At 69.3% G+C, this 18,436-nt stretch overlaps 1 protein-coding gene across 1 annotated transcript; it reads right to left on the bottom strand.

The window, feature by feature from the left end:
- Nucleotides 1–177: 177 nt before the first annotated feature.
- Nucleotides 178–16,875, bottom strand: DCAF11 (DDB1 and CUL4 associated factor 11). The gene is given in 18 exon segments (XM_072849220.1): nucleotides 178–469; nucleotides 581–681; nucleotides 800–1,399; nucleotides 2,569–2,767; nucleotides 7,011–7,231; nucleotides 7,742–7,848; nucleotides 8,478–8,537; nucleotides 8,540–8,626; nucleotides 9,277–9,430; nucleotides 11,268–11,453; nucleotides 12,396–12,522; nucleotides 13,365–13,419; nucleotides 14,557–14,703; nucleotides 15,201–15,301; nucleotides 15,407–15,471; nucleotides 16,694–16,755; nucleotides 16,758–16,813; nucleotides 16,862–16,875. Coding segments are annotated over 18 exon segments (2,634 nt in total).
- Nucleotides 16,876–18,436: the final 1,561 nt, after the last annotated feature.

Below are 18,436 nucleotides of genomic sequence, written 5' to 3'. Positions count from 1 at the left end.
GTCATTCCCCTCTATAACCCCCCCCCCCCATGGACACATGGACCTTCTGGACACTTGAGGTTCTCCTGGACCTTGAGGTTCTCCAGGACCTTTGGGTTCTCCTGGAGACTTGGGTCCTCCTGGAGGTCCAGGTCCTTCCCAGATGCCTGGTGTCCCCCCAAACCCCGTCATTCCCCTCTATAACCCCCCCCCATGGACACATGGACCTTCTGGAGTCTTGAGGTTCTCCTGAACCTTGAGGTTCTCCTGGACTCTTGGGTTCTCCAGGACCTTTGGGTTCTCCAGGACATCTGGGTCCTCCTGGAGGTCCAGGTCCTTCCCAGATGCCTGGTGTCCCCCCCCATGGACACATGGACCTTCTGGAGTCTTGAGGTTCTCCTGAACCTTGAGGTTCTCCTGGACCTTGAGGTTCTCCTGGAGGCTTGAGGTTCTCCAGGACTCTTGGCTTCTCCTGGAGACTTGGGTCCTCCTGGATGTCCAGGACCTTCCCAAACCCCTGGGTCCCCTCCCGGCCACTCGGGTCCTTCAAGGCGATGGAAGTCCCAGGCCCGGTGGCCCAGGAGACCACGGGTAGCGGTACCAGAAGCGATAGGTGATGACCCAAGCGGCCCACCCCATGGCGGCGCCGGCGGCGTTGCGCGGCCAGTCGTGGCGGTAGGCCAAGGTGACGGCCAGCAGGACCTGCCAGACCACCACCAGGGCCACGTTGAGGAGGAAGAGGAGGCTGAGGGCCGTGCCCGGACCTCTTGGTCCTTCCTTGGTGGCATCTTCAGCTTCCTTCCACCCAACTGCTTGGGACCATCGGGATGGTCCAGTGCCACCGGGGGATGGTGGCCCCATGGGTGATGGTGGCCCCATGGGTGATGGTGGCCCCATGGGTGATGATGGTGGCCCCATAGATGATGGTGGCTCCATAGATGATGGTGGCCTCATGGGTGATGGTGGCTCCAGGGACGATGGTGACCTCATGGGTGATGGTGACCTCATGGGTGATGGTGACCTCATGGGTGATGGTGGCTCCAGGGACGATGGTGACCTCATGGGTGATGGTGACCTCATGGGTGATGGTGACCTCATGGGTGATGGTGGCTCCAGGGACGATGGTGACCTCATGGGTGATGGTGACCTCATGGGTGATGGTGGCTCCAGGGACGATGGTGACCTCATGGGTGATGGTGACCTCATGGGTGATGGTGACCTCATGTGCGATGGTGGCCCCATAGATGATGGTGGCCCCATAGATGATGGTGGCCCCATAGATGATGGTGCCTCCATAGATGATGGTGGCCACCTGGGTGATGGTGGCCCCATAGATGACGGTGCCTCCATAGATGACGGTGGCCCCATGGATGATGGTGGCCACCTGGATGACGGTGGCCACCTGGACGCCTGGGTCCGCCTGGATTCCGGGCTCCACCCAAAGACCAAGCCGCCCACTCGTAGCACCCAGCGCCAGAAGATCTGGGTCCTCCCAGGGGCGGGGGAGGGGGTGGGGACCTCCCAGCCCACCCGCCTGGCTCCTTCATGGGGCTCCCAGCCTGGACCTCTGGGTTCTTCAGGGCTCCACCCCCCCCGGTGAGGTCCTTCACGGCCCCACCTCATCCCTCGAGGTCCTTCACGGCCCCACCCCATCTCCTGAGGTCCCTCACGGCCCCACCCACCCCACCGAGGTCCCTCAGGGCCCCACCCACCCCACCGAGGTCCCTCAGGGCCCATCTCTTGAGGTTCCTCACGGCCCCACCCCATCTCCTGAGGTTCCTCACGCCTCCACCCCCCCCCTTGAGGTCCTCCACGGCCCCACCCAACCCCTCGAGATCCCTCAGGGCTCATCCCTTGAGGTCCCTCACGGCCCCACCCCCCTTGAGGTCCTCCATGGCCCCACCCCCCCTTGAGGTCCTCCACGGCCCCACCCACCCCACCGAGGTCCCTCAGGGCTCATCCCTTGAGGTTCCTCACGGCCCCACCCACCCCCTTGAGGTTCCTCATGCTCCCACCCACCCCCTTGAGGTCCTCCATGGCCCCACCCCCTTGAGGTCCCTCACGGCCCCACCCCCCTTGAGGTCCTCCACGGCCCCACCCCCCTTGAGGTCCCTCAGGGCCCATCTCTTGAGGTTCCTCACGCCTCCACCCCATCTCCTGAGGTTCCTCACGGCCCCACCCCCCTTGAGGTCCTCCACGGCCCCACCCCCACCTTGAGGTCCCTCACGGCCCCACCCCCCACCTTGAGGTCCCTCACGGCCCCATCCCCCCTTGAGGTCCTCCATGGCCCCACCCCCACCTTGAGGTCCTCCACGGCCCCACCCCCCTTGAGGTCCCTCACGGCCCCACCCCCCCTTGAGGTCCCTCCGGTCCCTCCGGCCCCCGTCCCCTCCCCCACCGCGGCCCCGCCCCCCTCCGGGGCGGGTACAGGACCCGCCCCAAAGCTCCGGCCTCTTCGGCCAATCCCAGGCCGCAATGAACCAGGGCGAAGGCCTGGGGGGAGGCCCCGAACCCCTCCCACCGGTGCCCGTGGGCCCGGCACCCCCCGGGGTCGCCGTGGGGCAGGAGGAGGAGGAGCCCCTCCCCCGCCGGGCTCCAGCACCGCCCCGTGGCGGCCTCCAGGGCGGCGAAGAAGCGGGGGGCGGAGCGAGCCAGGGCCACGCCCACCAGCCACCGCCCCGCCGCCCGCAGAAGGGCGCCCCCTGGCGGGCGGGCCAGGGGCAGAGCCGCCACGGCCAAGGCCGCCAAGAGGAGGGTGGTCCAACCGCCGGCCGAGGCCACCAGGCGCCTGGGGGGGGAGGGGTCTCAGGCCACGCCCCTCAGGCCCCGCCCCCCCCCCCGATGGCTAGCCCCCGGCCCCATAGGCAACGCGCCCCGCCCCCTGCCCCATAGCGGCTGCCCCCTGGAAGAGGCGGGCCCGCGGAGTCAGGGGTCGCGCCCGGCTGCAGAGCACCCTCCGGCCCCATAGCGACGCCCGGACCCAGAGCCACCTCCAGCCCCAGAGCGTCCCCCAGCCCCATAGCCACCTCCAGACCCATAGACTCCCCCAGCCCCATAGCCACCTCCAGCCCAATAGCCACCTCCAGCCCCAGAGCGTCCCCCAGACCCATAGCCACCTCCAGCCCCATAGACTCCCCCAGCCCCATAGGCTCCCCCAGCCCCATAGCCACCTCCAGCCCCAGAGCGTCCCCCAGACCCATAGCCATCTCCAGCCCCATAGGCTCCCCCAGCCCCATAGCCACCTCCAGCCCCATAGCCACCTCCAGCCCCATAGACTCCGCCAGCCCCATAGCCATCTCCAGCCCCATAGCCTCCCCCCAGCCCCATAGCCACCTCCAGCCCCATAGACTCCCCCCAGCCCCATAGCCACCTCCAGCCCCATAGCCATCTCCAGCCCCATAGCCTCCCCCAGCCCCATAGCCACCTCCAGCCCCATAGACTCCCCCCCAGCCCCATAGCCACCTCCAGCCCCATAGGCTCCCCCAGCCCCATAGCCACCTCCAGCCCCATAGGCTCCCCCAGCCCCAGAGCGTCCCCAGACCCATAGCCACCTCCAGCCCCATAGACTCCCCAGCCCCATAGGCTCCCCCAGCCCCATAGCCACCTCCAGCCCCAGAGCGTCCCCCAGACCCATAGCCATCTCCAGCCCCATAGGCTCCCCAGCCCCAGAGCCACCTCCAGCCCCATAGCCACCTCCAGCCCCATAGACTCCCCAGCCCCATAGCCATCTCCAGCCCCATAGCCTCCCCCAGCCCCATAGCCACCTCCAGCCCCATAGACTCCCCCAGCCCCATAGACTCCCCAGCCCCATAGCCATCTCCAGCCCCATAGCCTCCCCAGCCCCATAGCCACCTCCAGCCCCATAGACTCCCCCAGCCCCATAGCCACCTCCAGACCCATAGGCTCCCCAGCCCCATAGCCATCTCCAGCCCCATAGGCTCCCCCAGCCCCATAGCCACCTCCAGCCCCATAGCCGCCGGCGGGCCCATAGACTCCCCCAGCCCCATAGCCATCTCCAGCCCCATAGCCACCTCCAGACCCATAGCCTCCCCCCAACCCCATAGCCACCTCCAGCCCCATAGGCTCCCCCAGCCCCATAGCCACCTCCAGCCCCATAGACTCCTTCCAGCTCCATAGCCACCTCCAGCCCCATAGCCACCTCCAGCCCCATAGACTCCCCCAGCCCCATAGCCACCTCCAGACCCATAGACTTCCCCAGCCCCATAGGCTCCCCCAGCCCCATAGCCACCTCCAGCCCCATAGCCACCTCCAGCCCCATAGACTCCCCCAGCCCCATAGCCATCTCCAGCCCCATAGCCTCCCCCCAGCCCCATAGCCACCTCCAGACCCATAGCCTCCCCCAGCCCCATAGCCCCCACCAGCCCCAGAGCGTCCCCCAGCCCCATAGACTCCCTCCAGCCCCATAGCCACATCCAGACCCATAGACTCATTCCAGCCCCATAGCCACCTCCAGCCCCATAGCCACCTCCAGCCCCATAGCCTCCCCCCAACCCCATAGCCACCTCCAGCCCCAGAGCATCCCCCAGCCCCATAGACTCCCTCCAGCCCCATAGCCACTTCCAGCCCCATAGACTCCTTCCAGCCCCATAATGCCCTCCGGCCCCATAGCCACCTCCAGCCCCATAGCGTGTTCCAGCCCCATAGCCACCTTCAGCCCCATAGTCACCTCCAGCCCCATAGTGTCCCCCAGCCCCACCTCCCAGCCCCATAGCCACCTCCAGCCCCATAGCCTCCCCCAGCCCCACAGACCCACAGCCGCATATCTCCCCCAGCCCCACAACCACCCCAGCCCCACAACCTCCCCAACCTCATAGCCCCCCCACAGCCCCACAACCCCCCAGCCCCATAACCAGCTCCAGCCCCCCAGCTCCCCCGCCCCACAACCTCCCAGCCCCATAGCCACCCCCTAACCCCATAGCCCCCCACAGCCCCATAGCTCCCCCGCCCCACCCCCCAGCCCCATAAGCACCTCCAGCCCCCAGCCCCACAGCCACCCCCTAACCCCATTACCCTCCCCAGCCCCATAGCTCCCCCAGCCCCACAACCACCCCCAGCCCCCTAACAACCTCCAGCCCCATAGCTCCCCCAGCCCCACAGACCCGCAGCCCCGTATCTCCCCAGCCCCACAACCACCCCAGCCCCATAACCACCTCCAGCCCCCAGCTCCCCCAGCCCCACAGCCACCCCCGAACCCCATAGCCCCCCAGCCCCACAACCCCTGCTTCCCCACAAGCCCCACAGCCCCCCAGCCCCACAACCACCCCAACCCCATAACCACCCCTCCAGCCCCATAGCCCCCTTCTCCGCAACCCCCAGCCCCATAACCACCTCCAGCCCCCCAGCCCCACAAGCACCCCCGAACCCCATATCTGCCCCCTTCCCCACAACCCCCCAGCCCCACATCCACCCCCAGCCCCATAACCACCTCCAGCCCCACAGCCCCCCAGCCCCATATCTCCCCCAGCCCCCCACCCCCTTTCCCACAACCCCCAGCCCCATAACCACCTCCAGTCCCCCCAGATCCCCCAGCCCCACAGCCACCCCCGAACCCCATAGCCCCCCCAGCCCCACAACGCCCCCAGCCCCATATCTCCCCAGCCCCACAGCCACCCCTGAAACCCCCCAGCCCCATATCGCCCCCAGCCCCGCAACCACCCCCGAACCACCCCAGCCCCATATCTCCCCAACCCCACCCCCCCGCAGCCCCCAGCCCCCCAGCCCCACAACCCCCCAGCCCCACAGCTCCCCCCCAGCCCCACTCACGCCTCCAGCAGGTTATGGGGCGAGGCCAGCAGGCTGTGGGGGTCGGCTCGGGCCCGCAGGACGGGTCCCAGCCCCACAAGTACGGCCAGGACCAAGGCGTGGGCCCGGGGGAAAGCGGGGGACCCCAGGACGGCGGCCGCCCCACGGCTCAGGGCCTGCACGGCTGCCCCACACCACCCCATGGCCGCCCCACGGCCGCCCCACGGCCGCCCCACGGCCTCCTGGGAGAGCGGCGGTGGGGACAGGTGGCGGGGAGGGGACAAGGACACGGGGAGGACACGGGGGGGGAGGGGGACCCTGAGGGACGGGGACGGGGGACGGGGGTGGGGGGAGATGTGGGGCACGGGGGACAGGGGACATCAGATGTGGGGCACGGGGGACACAGGACGTGGGGACACAGGGGATGTGGGGCACATGGAGATGTGGGGCACGGGGGACGTGGGGACATGGGATGTGGGGCAGGCGGGGACACAGGTGGTGGGGACGTGGGGACACGGAGATGTGGGGCACGGGGGACGTGGGGACACAGAGATGTGGGGCACGGGGGATGTGGGGCAGGTGGGGTCATGGAGATGTGGGGCACGGGGGACGTGGGGACATCAGATGTGGGGCAGGCGGGGACATGGAGATGTGGGGCAGCGGGGCACACAGGCCACGGGGACTTGGCAGATGTGGGGCAGGTGGGGATGTGCGGCACATGGGGACATGGGATGTCGGGCACGTGGAGACGTGGGGCACGTGGGGACATGGGGATGTGGGGTGTGGGGCACGTGGGGACGTTGGGGACAGAGGCCATGGGGACGTGGGGACATGAGCGGACATCAGCTGTGGGGACTTGGGGTCACGGTGAGACTTGGGGTCACGTAGGACTTGGGGTCACAGGGGACTTGGGGTCACGGGGGACTTGGGGGCCACGGTGAGACTTGGGGTCACAGGGGACTTGGGGTCACGGTGAGACTTGGGGGTCACAGTGGGACTTACTTGGGGGTCACGGGGGACTTAGGGGTCATGGGGGACTTGGGGGTCACGGTGGCACTTGGGGGTCACAGGAGGACTTGGGGTCACGGGGACTTCGGGGTCACAGTGGGACTTGGGGGTCACAGCGGGTCTTACTTGGGGGTCACAGGGGACTTACTTGGGGGTCAGGGGGACTTGGGGTCACGGTGGCACTTGGGGTCACAGGAGGACTTGGGGGTCACAGGGGACTTCGGGGTCACAGTGGGACTTGGGGGTCACAGGGGACTCACTTGGGGGTCACGGGGACTTGGGGGCCGTGGGGAGCCCAGGGTGTCTCGGGGCCGCCCCCCCCGTCCCATCCCCCCCAGTGACCACCCCGGCGGCACTTGGGGGTCCCAGCGGTTTTATTGGGGGGCGACGCCGTGGGGCTGGGCGGGGCTCCCCCCGCGTCCTCGTCCTCGTCCTCGTCCCGCGGCTCCCGGTAGCCCCACAGGCGGACGCTGCCGTCCCACTGCCGGGGGGGGGGGGGGGGCAGCCCGCCCCATAGCGACCCCCAGCCCCACAGATAACCCCAGCCCCATAGATAACCCCAGTCCCATAGAGACACCACCAGCCCCATAGATAACCCCAGCCCCATAGATAACCCCAGAACCATAGAAAACCCCAGACCCATAGCGACCCCCAGCCCCACAGATAACCCCAGCCCCATAGATAACCCCAGACCCATAGATAATGCCAGCCCCATAGCGACACCCCCAGCCCCATAGCGACCCCCAGCCCCATAGAGACCCCCAGCCCCATAGATAACCCCAGCCCCATAGCGACCCCAGCCCCATAGCGACGGCCCCAGCCCCATAGAGACCCCCCAGCCCCACAGAGGCCCCCCAGACCCCATAGGCACCCCACAGACCAGCCCCATAGGGAACCCCCAGCCCCATAGCCCCACCCTGGCCCCATGGCTCCCGCCCAGCCCCACAGCGCCCGCCCCCGAGGCCCCGCCCCTCCCCCAAGCCCTGCCCACCGAGGCGCTGGCCAGCGTCCCGTCGTGCGGGTGCCAGCAGACGTCACGCACGCAGGCGCTGTGATTGGTCAGCCGCCGCACCGGCCGACCAGTCAGCACGTCGTACACTGCCGGGGGGCGGTGGGGGGGGGGGGCAGGCCACGCCCACCGCCCGCGGGCCACGCCCCTCCCGCGAAAACCGCCCACTCCCCCTGCCCCTTACAGCCTCTGGCCACGCCCCCTCGGCCGAAGCCACGCCCCCACCTCCCAGCCACGCCCCCCCATCGCGTCCCTATCCACGAGCCACGCCCCCGCCCGCGCCTCCGGCCCTCAAGCCCCGCCCCCGGGCGTGAAGCCACGCCCCAGCCCTTCCCCAGCCCCGCCTGCCTCAAGCCCCGCCCCCACCCAGCCCTTCCTCCGGCCCTCAAGCCCCGCCTCCCGGCCTGAAGCCACGCCCCCAAGCCCTTTCCCCAGCCCTGCCTCCCGGCCTGAAGCCACGCCCCGAAGCCCTTTCCCGAGCCCCGCCTCCCGGCCTGAAGCCCCGCCCCCAAGCCCTTTCCCCAGCCCCGCCTCCCGGCCTGAAGCCACGCCCCGAAGCCCTTTCCCGAGCCCCGCCCCCCGGCCTGAAGCCCCGCCCCAAGCCCTTTCCCAGCCCCGCCCCACCCCTTTCCCCAGCCCCGCCTCCCGCCCTCCCCCGAGGCCCCGCCCCTCCCCCGAGGCCCTCCCCGAGGCCCCGCCCCCCGGCCCCGCCCCTCACCGAGCACCGCCCCCGAGGCGCACCCCGCCCCCAGGTAGAGGCCGCCGCCCCGCGGGGGGAGAGGCGGCAGCGCAGGAGCGTGTGCAGCACCGCGTGACCGCGGTACGTCATCAGCGAGCTGTCGCCCGGCAACGGCGCCGTCGCCATGGCTGCGGGACGGGACACGCCCACCGTCGCCATGGCGACCGCGGGAGGGCGGCGCCACCCCCCCCGCCGCCCGGATGCGCCTGCCCCCCCCCCCCGTCGCCATGGCGACCGCGGGAGAGGCCTTCCCTACAGCCCTGCCCCTTTTCCTTGTGACCCCGCCCTTTTCCCCTTCCCCACGACCCTGCCCCTTTTCCCCGTGACCCTGCCCCCTCTCCCCTGACCTCGCCCCTTCCCCCCCACAGCCCCGCCCCTTCTCCCTGTGACCCCGCCCCCTTTCCCCTCCCCTCCCCACAGCCCCACCCCTTCTCCCTGTGACCCTGCCCCTTTTTCCCTTCCCTCTCCACAGCCCTGCCCCTCTCCCCTGGCCCTGCCCCCCTTTTTCCTTCCCCTCCACACAGCCCCACCCCCTTTCCCCACGACCCCACCCCTTCCCCTCCCTCCCCACAGCCCCGCCCCTCTCCCCTTCCCCTCCCTCCCCACAGCTCCACCCCCTCTCCCCATGACCCCTGCCCCTTCTCCCTGTGACCCCGCCCCTTTCCCCTCCCCACGACCCCACCCCTCTCCCCACGACCCCCCTTCCCCTCCCCTCCCTCCCCTCCCCTCCCCCGGCCCCGCCCCTCCCCCTGCCCCTTTCCCCCGGCCCCGCCCTCACCCCGCCCCGGGGCCGGCTGCCAGCGGTAGTCCCAGGCCTGCTGGGCCACGGCGCGGCGGGCGGCGGCCAGCGCGGGGGGGCCGCTGGGCCGGCGCAGGTCCCACAGCTTGGCCGTCTGGTCCTTGGAGTTGGACACCAGGTAGCGGCCGTCGCCCTGGGGGCGGGGCCGGGGCGGGGTCGGGGCGGGGCCGGACCACGGCCCCGCCCACCCGCGGGCCTCTGCGGACCGGCCCAGGTGGCCCGGCTGCACCGCAGGGCCGGCCCAGCTCTCCCCAGTTGCTCCCAGTTGCTCCCAGTTGAGCCCAGTTGAGCCCAGTTGAGCCCAGTTGCTCCCAGTTGAGCCCAGTTGCGCCCAGTTGACCCCAGTTGACCCCAGTTGCTCCCAGTTGACCCCAGTTGCTCCCAGTTGCACCCAGTTGAGCCCAGTTGCGCCCAGTTGACCCCAGTTGACCCCAGTTGACCCCAGTTGCTCCCAGTTGAGCCCAGTTGAGCCCAGTTGCTCCCAGTTGAGCCCAGTTGCGCCCAGTTGACCCCAGTTGACCCCAGTTGCTCCCAGTTGACCCCAGTTGCTCCCAGTTGCACCCAGTTGAGCCCAGTTGCGCCCAGTTGACCCCAGTTGACCCCAGTTGACCCCAGTTGCTCCCAGTTGAGCCCAGTTGAGCCCAGTTGCGCCCAGTTGACCCCAGTTGAGCCCAGTTGACCCCAGTTGCTCCCAGTTGCTCCCAGTTGAACCCAGTTGACCCCAGTTGCTCCCAGTTGACCCCAGTTGCTCCCAGTTGAGCCCAGTTGAGCCCAGTTGAGCCCAGTTGACCCCAGTTGCTCCCAGTTGACCCCAGTTGCTCCCAGTTGACCCCAGTTGCTCCCAGTTGAGCCCAGTTGAGCCCAGTTGACCCCAGTTGACCCCAGTTGACCCCAGTTGCTCCCAGTTGAGCCCAGTTGAGCCCAGTTGACCCCAGTTGCTCCCAGTTGAGCCCAGTTGAGCCCAGTTGCTCCCAGTTGCTCCCAGTTGAACCCAGTTGACCCCAGTTGCGCCCAGTTGAGCCCAGTTGACCCCAGTTGACCCCAGTTGCTCCCAGTTGACCCCAGTTGACCCCAGTTCTCCCCAATTGCTCCCAGTTGAGCCCAGTTGAGCCCAGTTGACCCCAGTTCTCCCCAATTGCTCCCAGTTGAGCCCAGTTGAGCCCAGTTGACCCCAGTTGCTCCCAGTTGAGCCCAGTTGAGCCCAGTTGACCCCAGTTGCTCCCAGTTGACCCCAGTTGCTCCCAGTTGAGCCCAGTTGAGCCCAGTTGAGCCCAGTTGCTCCCAGTTGAGCCCAGTTGAGCCCAGTTGAGCCCAGTTGACCCCAGTTGCGCCCAGTGCCCCCCCAGTTCCAGCCCTGTTGACCCCAGTGCTCCCAGTGCCACCCACGGCATCTCCAGGGCTTCTGCAGACCGGCCCAGTTGGACCAGTTCCACCGCAAGCCCATCCCAGTTTCTCCCAGTTGAGCCCAGTTGAGCCCAGTGCCTCCCAGTGCCCCATAGACACCCCATACCCCCTCCCCAGTCCCCTCCCAGTGCCCCCAGTCCCTCCCAGTGCCCCCGTATCCGCTCCCAGTCCGCCATATCCCCTCCCCAGCCCCTCCCAGTCCCTCCCAGTGCCCCCTTATCCCCTCCCAGTCCCTCCCAGTCCCTCCCAGTGCCCCTGTATCCCCCTCTCCCCAGTCCCTCCCCACCCCTCCCAGTGCCTCCCAGTCCCTCCCAGTGCCCCCGTATCCCCTCCCAGTCCCCCCAGTGCCCCTGTATCTCCTCCCCAGCCCCTCCCAGTGCCTCCCAGCCCCTCCCAGTGCCCCCCAGTCCCCTCCCAGTCCCCCCCAGTGCCCCTGTAACCCCTCCCCAGCCCCTCCCAGTGCCTCCCAGTCCCTCCCAGTGCCCCCCAGTCCCCTCCCAGTCCCCCCCAGTGCTCCTGTATCTCCTCCCCAGCCCCTCCCAGTCCCTCCCAGTCCCTCCCAGTACGCGGGGGTGCAGGAAGGTGAGGCCGTCGCGGTGGCCGGCCAGGAGGCCGACGGGGCGGGGCCGCCCCTCCCCCAGGCAGCGGCGGTCCCAGGCGCGGCAGACGCCGTCGTCGCCCCCCGAGAGCAGCAGCTGCCCCGCCCCCTCCCCCAGCGCCACCGCGTTGACGTCGTCCTCGTGCGCCCGCACCTGCGCCGGGGGCAAAGGGCAGAGGGCAAAGGCTGAGCGCCCCGCCCCGCCCTGCCCCCCACGGGACCCGCCCCTCCCCCCTATGGGACCCGCCCCTCCCCCACGGGACCCGCCCCTCCCCTATAGGACCCGACCTTCCCCCACGGGACCCGCCCCTCCCCCCTTATGGGACCCACCCTTCCCCCATGGGACCTGCCCCTCCCCCCATGGGATCCGCCCCTCCCCCTTATGAGACCTGCCCCTCCCCCACGACACCCGCCCCTCCCCCTATGGGACCCGCCCCTCCCCTCTATAGGATCCGCCCCTCCCCCCATGGGATCCGCCCCTCCCCCTATGGGACCCGCCCCTCCCCCACGACACCCGCCCCTCCCCCTTATGGGACCCGCCCCTCCCCTCTATAGGATCCGCCCCTCCCCCCATGGGATCCGCCCCTCCCCCCCATGGGACCCGCCCCTCCCCCTATGGGACCCGCCCCTCCCCTATAGGACCCGACCTTCCCCCCACGGGACCCGCCCCTCCCCCTATGGGACCCGCCCTCCCCCATGGGACCCGCCCCTCCCCTCTATAGGATCCGCCCCTCCCCCATGGGATCCGCCCCTCCCCCACGACACCCGCCCCTCCCCCTTATGGGACCCGCCCCTCCCCCACGGGACCCGCCCCTCCCCCCTTATGGGACCCGCCCCTCCCCCACCACGGCACCCACCCCTCCCCCATAGGACCCGCCCCTCCCCCCTTATGGGACCCACCCCTCCCCCACAACACCCGCCCCTCCCCCCCACGACACCCGCCCCTCCCCCTATGGGACCCGCCCCTCCCCTCACCACGACACCCGCCCCTCCCCCTATGGGACCCGCCCCTCCCCCTATGGGACCCGCCTCTTCCCCCATGGGACCCGCCCCTCCCCGGAGCCCTGCCCCCCGGAGCCCCGCCCCCTCCGCTGACCCGCAGGGTGCGGCGCTGAACCTCGCGGTCGTAGAGGTAGAGGCAGCCGTCGTTGGCCCCGCCCACCACCTCCCGCCCGTCCGGCCCCACGGCCAATGAGAAGACGGCAAAGCGGCGCTCTTCCGGCCTGGGGGGAGGGGAGGGGAGGGGAGGGCGGGGCTGCACCCACGCTGCCCCATAGACACCCCCGACCTGCCCCACAGAGCCCAGAGCCTGCCCCATAGAGGCCTACTCTGCCCCACAGACACCCAAAACCTGCCCCACAGGTCATCACTGTGCCCCATAGAACCCCACTCTGCCCCATAGAGCCCCACTCTGCCCCATAGAGCCCCAAGTCTGCCCCATAGACACCTACTCTGCCCCACAGAACCCAAAACCTGCCCCATAGAGCTCACAGCCTGCCCCATAGCTCACCATTCTGCCCCACAGACACCCAGAACCCACCCCATAGGTCACCACTCTGCCCCACAGAGCCCACAACCTGCCCCACAGGTCACCACTCTGCCCCATAGAGCCTCGCTCTGCCCCATAGAGCCCCAAGTCTGCCCCACAGGCCACCACTCTGCCCCACAGACACCCAAAACCTGCCCCATAGAGCCCAGAGCCTGCCCCACAGAGCCCAAAGTCTGCCCCATAGGTCACCACTCTGCCCCACAGACACCTACTCTGCCCCACAGAACCCAAAACCTGCCCCATAGAGCTCACAGCCTGCCCCATAGGTCACCATTCTGCCCCACAGACACCCAGAACCCACCCCATAGGTCATCACTCTGCCCCACAGAGCCCCAGTCTGCCCCATAGACACCCAAAACCTGCCCCATACGGCATCACTCTGCCCCATAGAGCCCCGCTCTGCCCCATAGAGCCCCAAGTCTGCCCCACAGGCCACCACTCTGCCCCACAGACGCCCCAAACCTGCCCCATAGAGCCCCGCTCTGCCCCACAGCCCGCCCCACGGCCGGGCCCTACCGCAGGTCGAGGGCCGTGTGATTGTCCCCGTCCCCGTAGATGTCGTACACGTGGACTGGGCGGGGCCGGGAGGGGAGGGGCTTCGTCAGGTCACGCCCCCTCGGCCACGCCCCCTTCTCATAAACCCCGCCCCTTCCACGCCCACCTCGCTGTAGCCACACACGGGGGGGGTGTGGCTCAGGCTCCGCCCCCAGCGTTCAAGCTCCACCCCCTTGAGCCAAGCCCCGCCTACCGCACCGGGACACGCCCCCCGTGCAACAAGCCACACCCCCGTGTCACAAGCCACGCCCCCAGGGCCATACCCTACAGCCACAATGGAGACATGGGGGGGTGGGGTGGTGTGCGCTCAGGCCCCTCCCCACCACTTTAGCCCCACCCCCGGCATGACCACGCCCCCAGGGCATAAGACACGCCCCAATCTTTAAGCCACGCCCCCACAGCATAAGCCACGCCCCAGGGCCATACCCTACAGCCAGAACAGAGGCGGGGGGGGGTGTGCCCTCAAGCCCCACCCCACCTCATAAGTCCCACCCCCGGGCATGACCACGCCCCCAGAGCCCAAGCCACGCCCCCAAAGCGCCAAACCACGCCCCCAGGGAATAAGCCACGTCCCCAGAACCATACCCCATAGCTGCAATAGAAGAATATGGGGGAGGGGGGTGTGCCCTCAAGCCCCACCCCGCCCCATAAGCCCCACCCCCGGGCATGACCACGCCCCCAGGGCATGACCACGCCCCCACGGCATAAACCACGCCCCCAGGACCATACCCCGCAGACGGAATAGAGGCATGGGGGGTGTGTCTGTGCTCAAGCCCCACCCCCGCCCCATAAGCCCCACCCCCGGCATGACCACGCCCCCAGGGCATAAGCCACGCCCCCACGGCATAAGCCACGCCCCCAGGACCATACCCCGCAGATGGAATAGAAGCATTTTGGGGGGTGTGTCTGTGCTCAAGCCCCACCCCCACCCCATAAGCCCCACCCCGGCATGACCACGCCCCCAGGGCATAAGCCACGCCCCACGGCATAAGCCACGCCCCCAGGACCATACCCCGCAGATGGAATAGAAGCATTTTGGGGGGGGTGTCTGTGCTCAAGCCCCACCCCCACCCCACAAGCCCCACCCCCGGCATGACCACGCCCCCATCCATAAGCCCCGCCCCCTCGCCCCCGAGGGGGCGTGGCCACTGACTGTAGTCCGACCAGCTGGAGTAGAGGCACTGGGAGGCGTCGGGACTGAAGACGACGTCGAGGACGCTCCAGCCCACGTCGCGGGCGCGGGCGGCGCGGAGCAGGCGCAGCCCCTCCCCCCGCCGCTCGTACAGCCGCAGCGTCTGGTCTGGGGAGCTCGCTTAGGGGGCTGCCCCATAGAGCCGGCCCCTTGCCCGCTCTTCCCCTGCCCCACAAGTACCCGGGCAGGCGGAGCTCCCTTAGGGGCCCTGCCCCACACATCCGCCCCCTTCCCTGCCCCACAAGTACCTGGGCAGGTGGAGCTCCTTTAGGAGCCCTGCCCCACACATCCGCCCCCTTCCCTGCCCCACAAGTACCCGGGCAGGCGGAGCTCCCTTAGGGGCCCTGCCCCATAGATCCACCCCCTTCCCTGCCCCACAAGTACCTGGGCAGGTGGAGCTCCCTTAGAGGCCCTGCTCCATAGATCCGGCCCCTTTTCTCCTTCCCTGCCCCACAAGTACCCGGGCAGGCGGAGCTCCCTTAGGGGCCCTGCCCCATAGATCCGGCCCCTTTCCCCCCTTCCCTGCCCCACAAGTACCTGGGCAAGCAGAGCTCCCTTAGGGGCCCTGCCCCACACATCCGCCCCCTTCCCTGCCCCACAAGTACCTTGGCAGGCGGAGACGAAGAGGGAGCCGTCGTCGGAGAAGAGCCCGCAGAACGCCTTCTGGGGGTAGGAGTCGGCGAAGGCGACGTGGTTGGGGAGGAAACTTGGGGGGCAGAGGCAAGGGGGGTGGGTGTGGGGCAGGCGGACTTCGGGGGCTGCCCCATAGCGGGGTGGGGGTTGGTTTTATCCCCCTCCCCCCCGGACTTACTGGGAGCCCAGGCGGGATTTCTCTCCCGGGGAGAAGCTGCCGTGGCGGCACCGGCCCCACTCGCGCTGCAACGGGGGGGCGCGACCCATGGAAGAGCCCTGGACCCATAGCGGCCGCCCCAGCCCCATAGGAACCCTCCCAGACCCATAGGAACCTTCCCAGACCCATAGGAACCTCCCCAGCCCCATAGGAAGCCCCAGACCCATATGCACCCCCAGACCCATAGGAACCCCCCCAGACCCATAGGAACCCCCCAGCCCCATAGGAAGCCCCAGCCCCATAGGAACCTCCCCAGCCCCATAGGAACCTCCCCAGACCCATAGGAAGCCCCAGACCCATAGGAACCCCCCAGCCCCATAGGAAGCCCCAGACCCACAGGAACTTCCCCAGCCCCATAGAAAGCTCCCAGACCCATAGGCACCCCCAGACCCATAGGAACCTCCCCAGCCCCACAGGAACCTCCCCAGCCCCATAGGAAGCCCCAGACCCATAGGCACCCCCAGACCCATAGGAACCCCCAGCCCCATAGGAACCTCCCCAGCCCCATAGGAAGCCCCAGACCCATAGGCACCCCCAGACCCATAGGAAACCCCCAGTCCCATAGGCACCCCCAGCCCCACAGGAACCTCCCCAGACCCACAGGAACCTCCCCATCCCCTAGGAAGCCTCCGGCCCCATAGGCACCCCCAGACCCACAGGAACCCCCAGCCCCATAGCAGCCCTATAGTCCCCCAGCCCCACAACTCCCCCAACCCCATAGCAGCCCCATGGCAGCCCCATAGCTCCCCAGCCTTGTAGCTCACCCCCAGCCCCATAGCAGCCTCACAGCCCCTCCCCAACCCCTAAACTCTCCACAGCCCCTCCCCAGCCCCACAGCCCCTCCCCAGCCCTCAGCCCCTCCCCACAGCCCCTCCCACAGCCCCACCCCAGGCCCTCAGCCCCTCCCCAGACCCATAGCAGCCCCTCAGCCCCTCCCACAGCCCCACAGCCCCTCCCCCGCCCCATAGCGGCCCCTCCAGCCCCTCCCCAGCCCCATAGCCCCTCCCCCAGCCCCACAGCCCCTCCCCGACCCCCACAGACCCTCCCCAGCCCTCAGCCCCTCCCACAGCCCCTCCCCTGCCCCATAGCGGCCCCTCCAGCCCCTCCCCAGCCCCACAACCCTCCCCCAGCCCTCAGCCCTCCCCACAACCCCTCCCCCGCCCCATACCGGGCCCCCAGCCCCCAGCCCCTCCCCCAGCCCTCCCCCAGCCCCCCAGCCCCTCCCCTCCCTCCCCGTGCCCCGCCCACCTGCCGCAGGAGGCGGGGCAGATTCTCCTCGGTGGGGCCGGCCCCTGCCCCCCCGCCCCCCACAGCTCCAGCTGCGCCTGCAGCTCGTGCGCGTCCAGCACCCGCGTGTCGGGGGGAGGGCTGGGGCGGGGGGCGGGTCAGCGGGGACCCCCACCCCACCCCCGGCACCGGGGGAACCCCATTTCCCCTCCCCCATTTCCCTCCTCTCCCCCACTTCTCTCCTCTCCCCCATTTCCCCCATTTCCCTCCCCTCCCCACTTCCCTCCCCCATTTCCCCCATTTCCCCTCCCCCATTCTTCCCCCACTCCCCTCCCCCCATTTCCCTACCCCCATTTCCCTCCCCCTTCCCCCTCCCCCATTTCCCCATTCCCCTCCCCCTATTTCCCCCATTCCCCCCATTTCCTTCCCCTCCCCCATTCCTCCCCCATTTCCCCTCTCCCATTTCCCCTCCCCCCATTTCCTCCTCCCTCCCCCATTCTTCCCCCACTCCCCCTCCCCCCATTTCCCTACCACCATTTCCCCCTCCCCTTCCCCCTACCCCCATTTCCCCCATTTCCCTCCCCCATTCCCTCCCCTATTTCCTCCCCATTCCTCCCCATTTCCCTCCCCCATTTCCCCATTTCCTTCCTCCTCCCCCATTTCCTCCCCATTCCCCCTCCCCTATTCCCCCATTTCCCCTCCCCTTCCCCCCTCCCCCATTCCCCCATTTCCCTTCCCTCCCCCCATTCCTCCCCCATTTCCTCCCCCCATTTCCTCCCCTCCCCCATTCCTCCCCCATTTCCCCCTCCATTTCCGCCCCTCCCCCCGGTGCCCCTCCCCACCTACCCGGCGGGGGTGGCTCCGCCCCTCCCCCATCCCACAGCTCCTCCTCGGCCTCGGGGGGCTCCTGCTGCCCCCCCGGCGCCGCCCGCCCCCGGCTCCTGGGGCCAACGGCAGGGGGCGCCCTTTCAGGGGGAGGGGCACCCCACACCTCCCCTCCCCATAGGGCACCCCGTAACCTATAGGGCACCCTACAGCCCCCCGGGGCACCCCAGAGCCCCCTAGGGACCCCCTCTAGGGACCCCAGCGCCATGGGGCGCCCCATAGGGCACCCCAATACTCTGTGGGGCACCCCGAGGGCCTCCAGGGACCCCCAACCGCCCCGGGTGCCCCATAGGGCACCCCAACACCCCATAGGGCTCCCCCCACACCCCCATAGAACCCCCTATAGGCCCCCCAAGCCCCATAGAGGCCCCCAACCCCACAGGGCCCCCCAAACCTCGTAGGGCCCCCACACCCCCATAGGACACCCCATAGGGTCCCCGCAAGCCCCATAGAGGCCCCCACACCCCATAGGGCCCCCCAAACCCCCATAGAACCCCCTATAGACCCCCCCACACCCCATAGAAGCCCCCACACTCCATAGAGCCCCCCAAACCCCCATAGAACCCCCTATAGACCCCCACACACCCCATAGGGCCTCCCCCACCCCACAGAGCCCCCCAACCCCCATAGAACCCCTATAGGCCCGCCCCAAGCCCCATAGGGCCCCCAACACCCCCATAGGACACCCCATAGGGCCCCCCTGCCCCATAGGGCCCCCTGCCCCATAGGCGGCCCGGACCTGCGCAGGAGGTAGGCCAGGACCTGGGCCAGGTCGACGTCGTCTTCCTCCCCTCCCCCTCCTCCTCTTCCTCCTCCTCCTCCTCCTCCTCCTCCTCCTCCTCCTCTTCCTCTTCCTCTTCCTCGCCCCCCCTGGGGTCT

The sequence above is a fragment of the Ciconia boyciana genome, unplaced genomic scaffold (genome assembly GCF_034638445.1).
Source record: "Ciconia boyciana unplaced genomic scaffold, ASM3463844v1 HiC_scaffold_38, whole genome shotgun sequence".
Taxonomy (NCBI): domain Eukaryota; kingdom Metazoa; phylum Chordata; class Aves; order Ciconiiformes; family Ciconiidae; genus Ciconia; species Ciconia boyciana.
The sequence above is the reverse complement of the archived record's forward strand: the minus strand, read 5'-3'. Positions and strand labels throughout refer to the sequence as shown.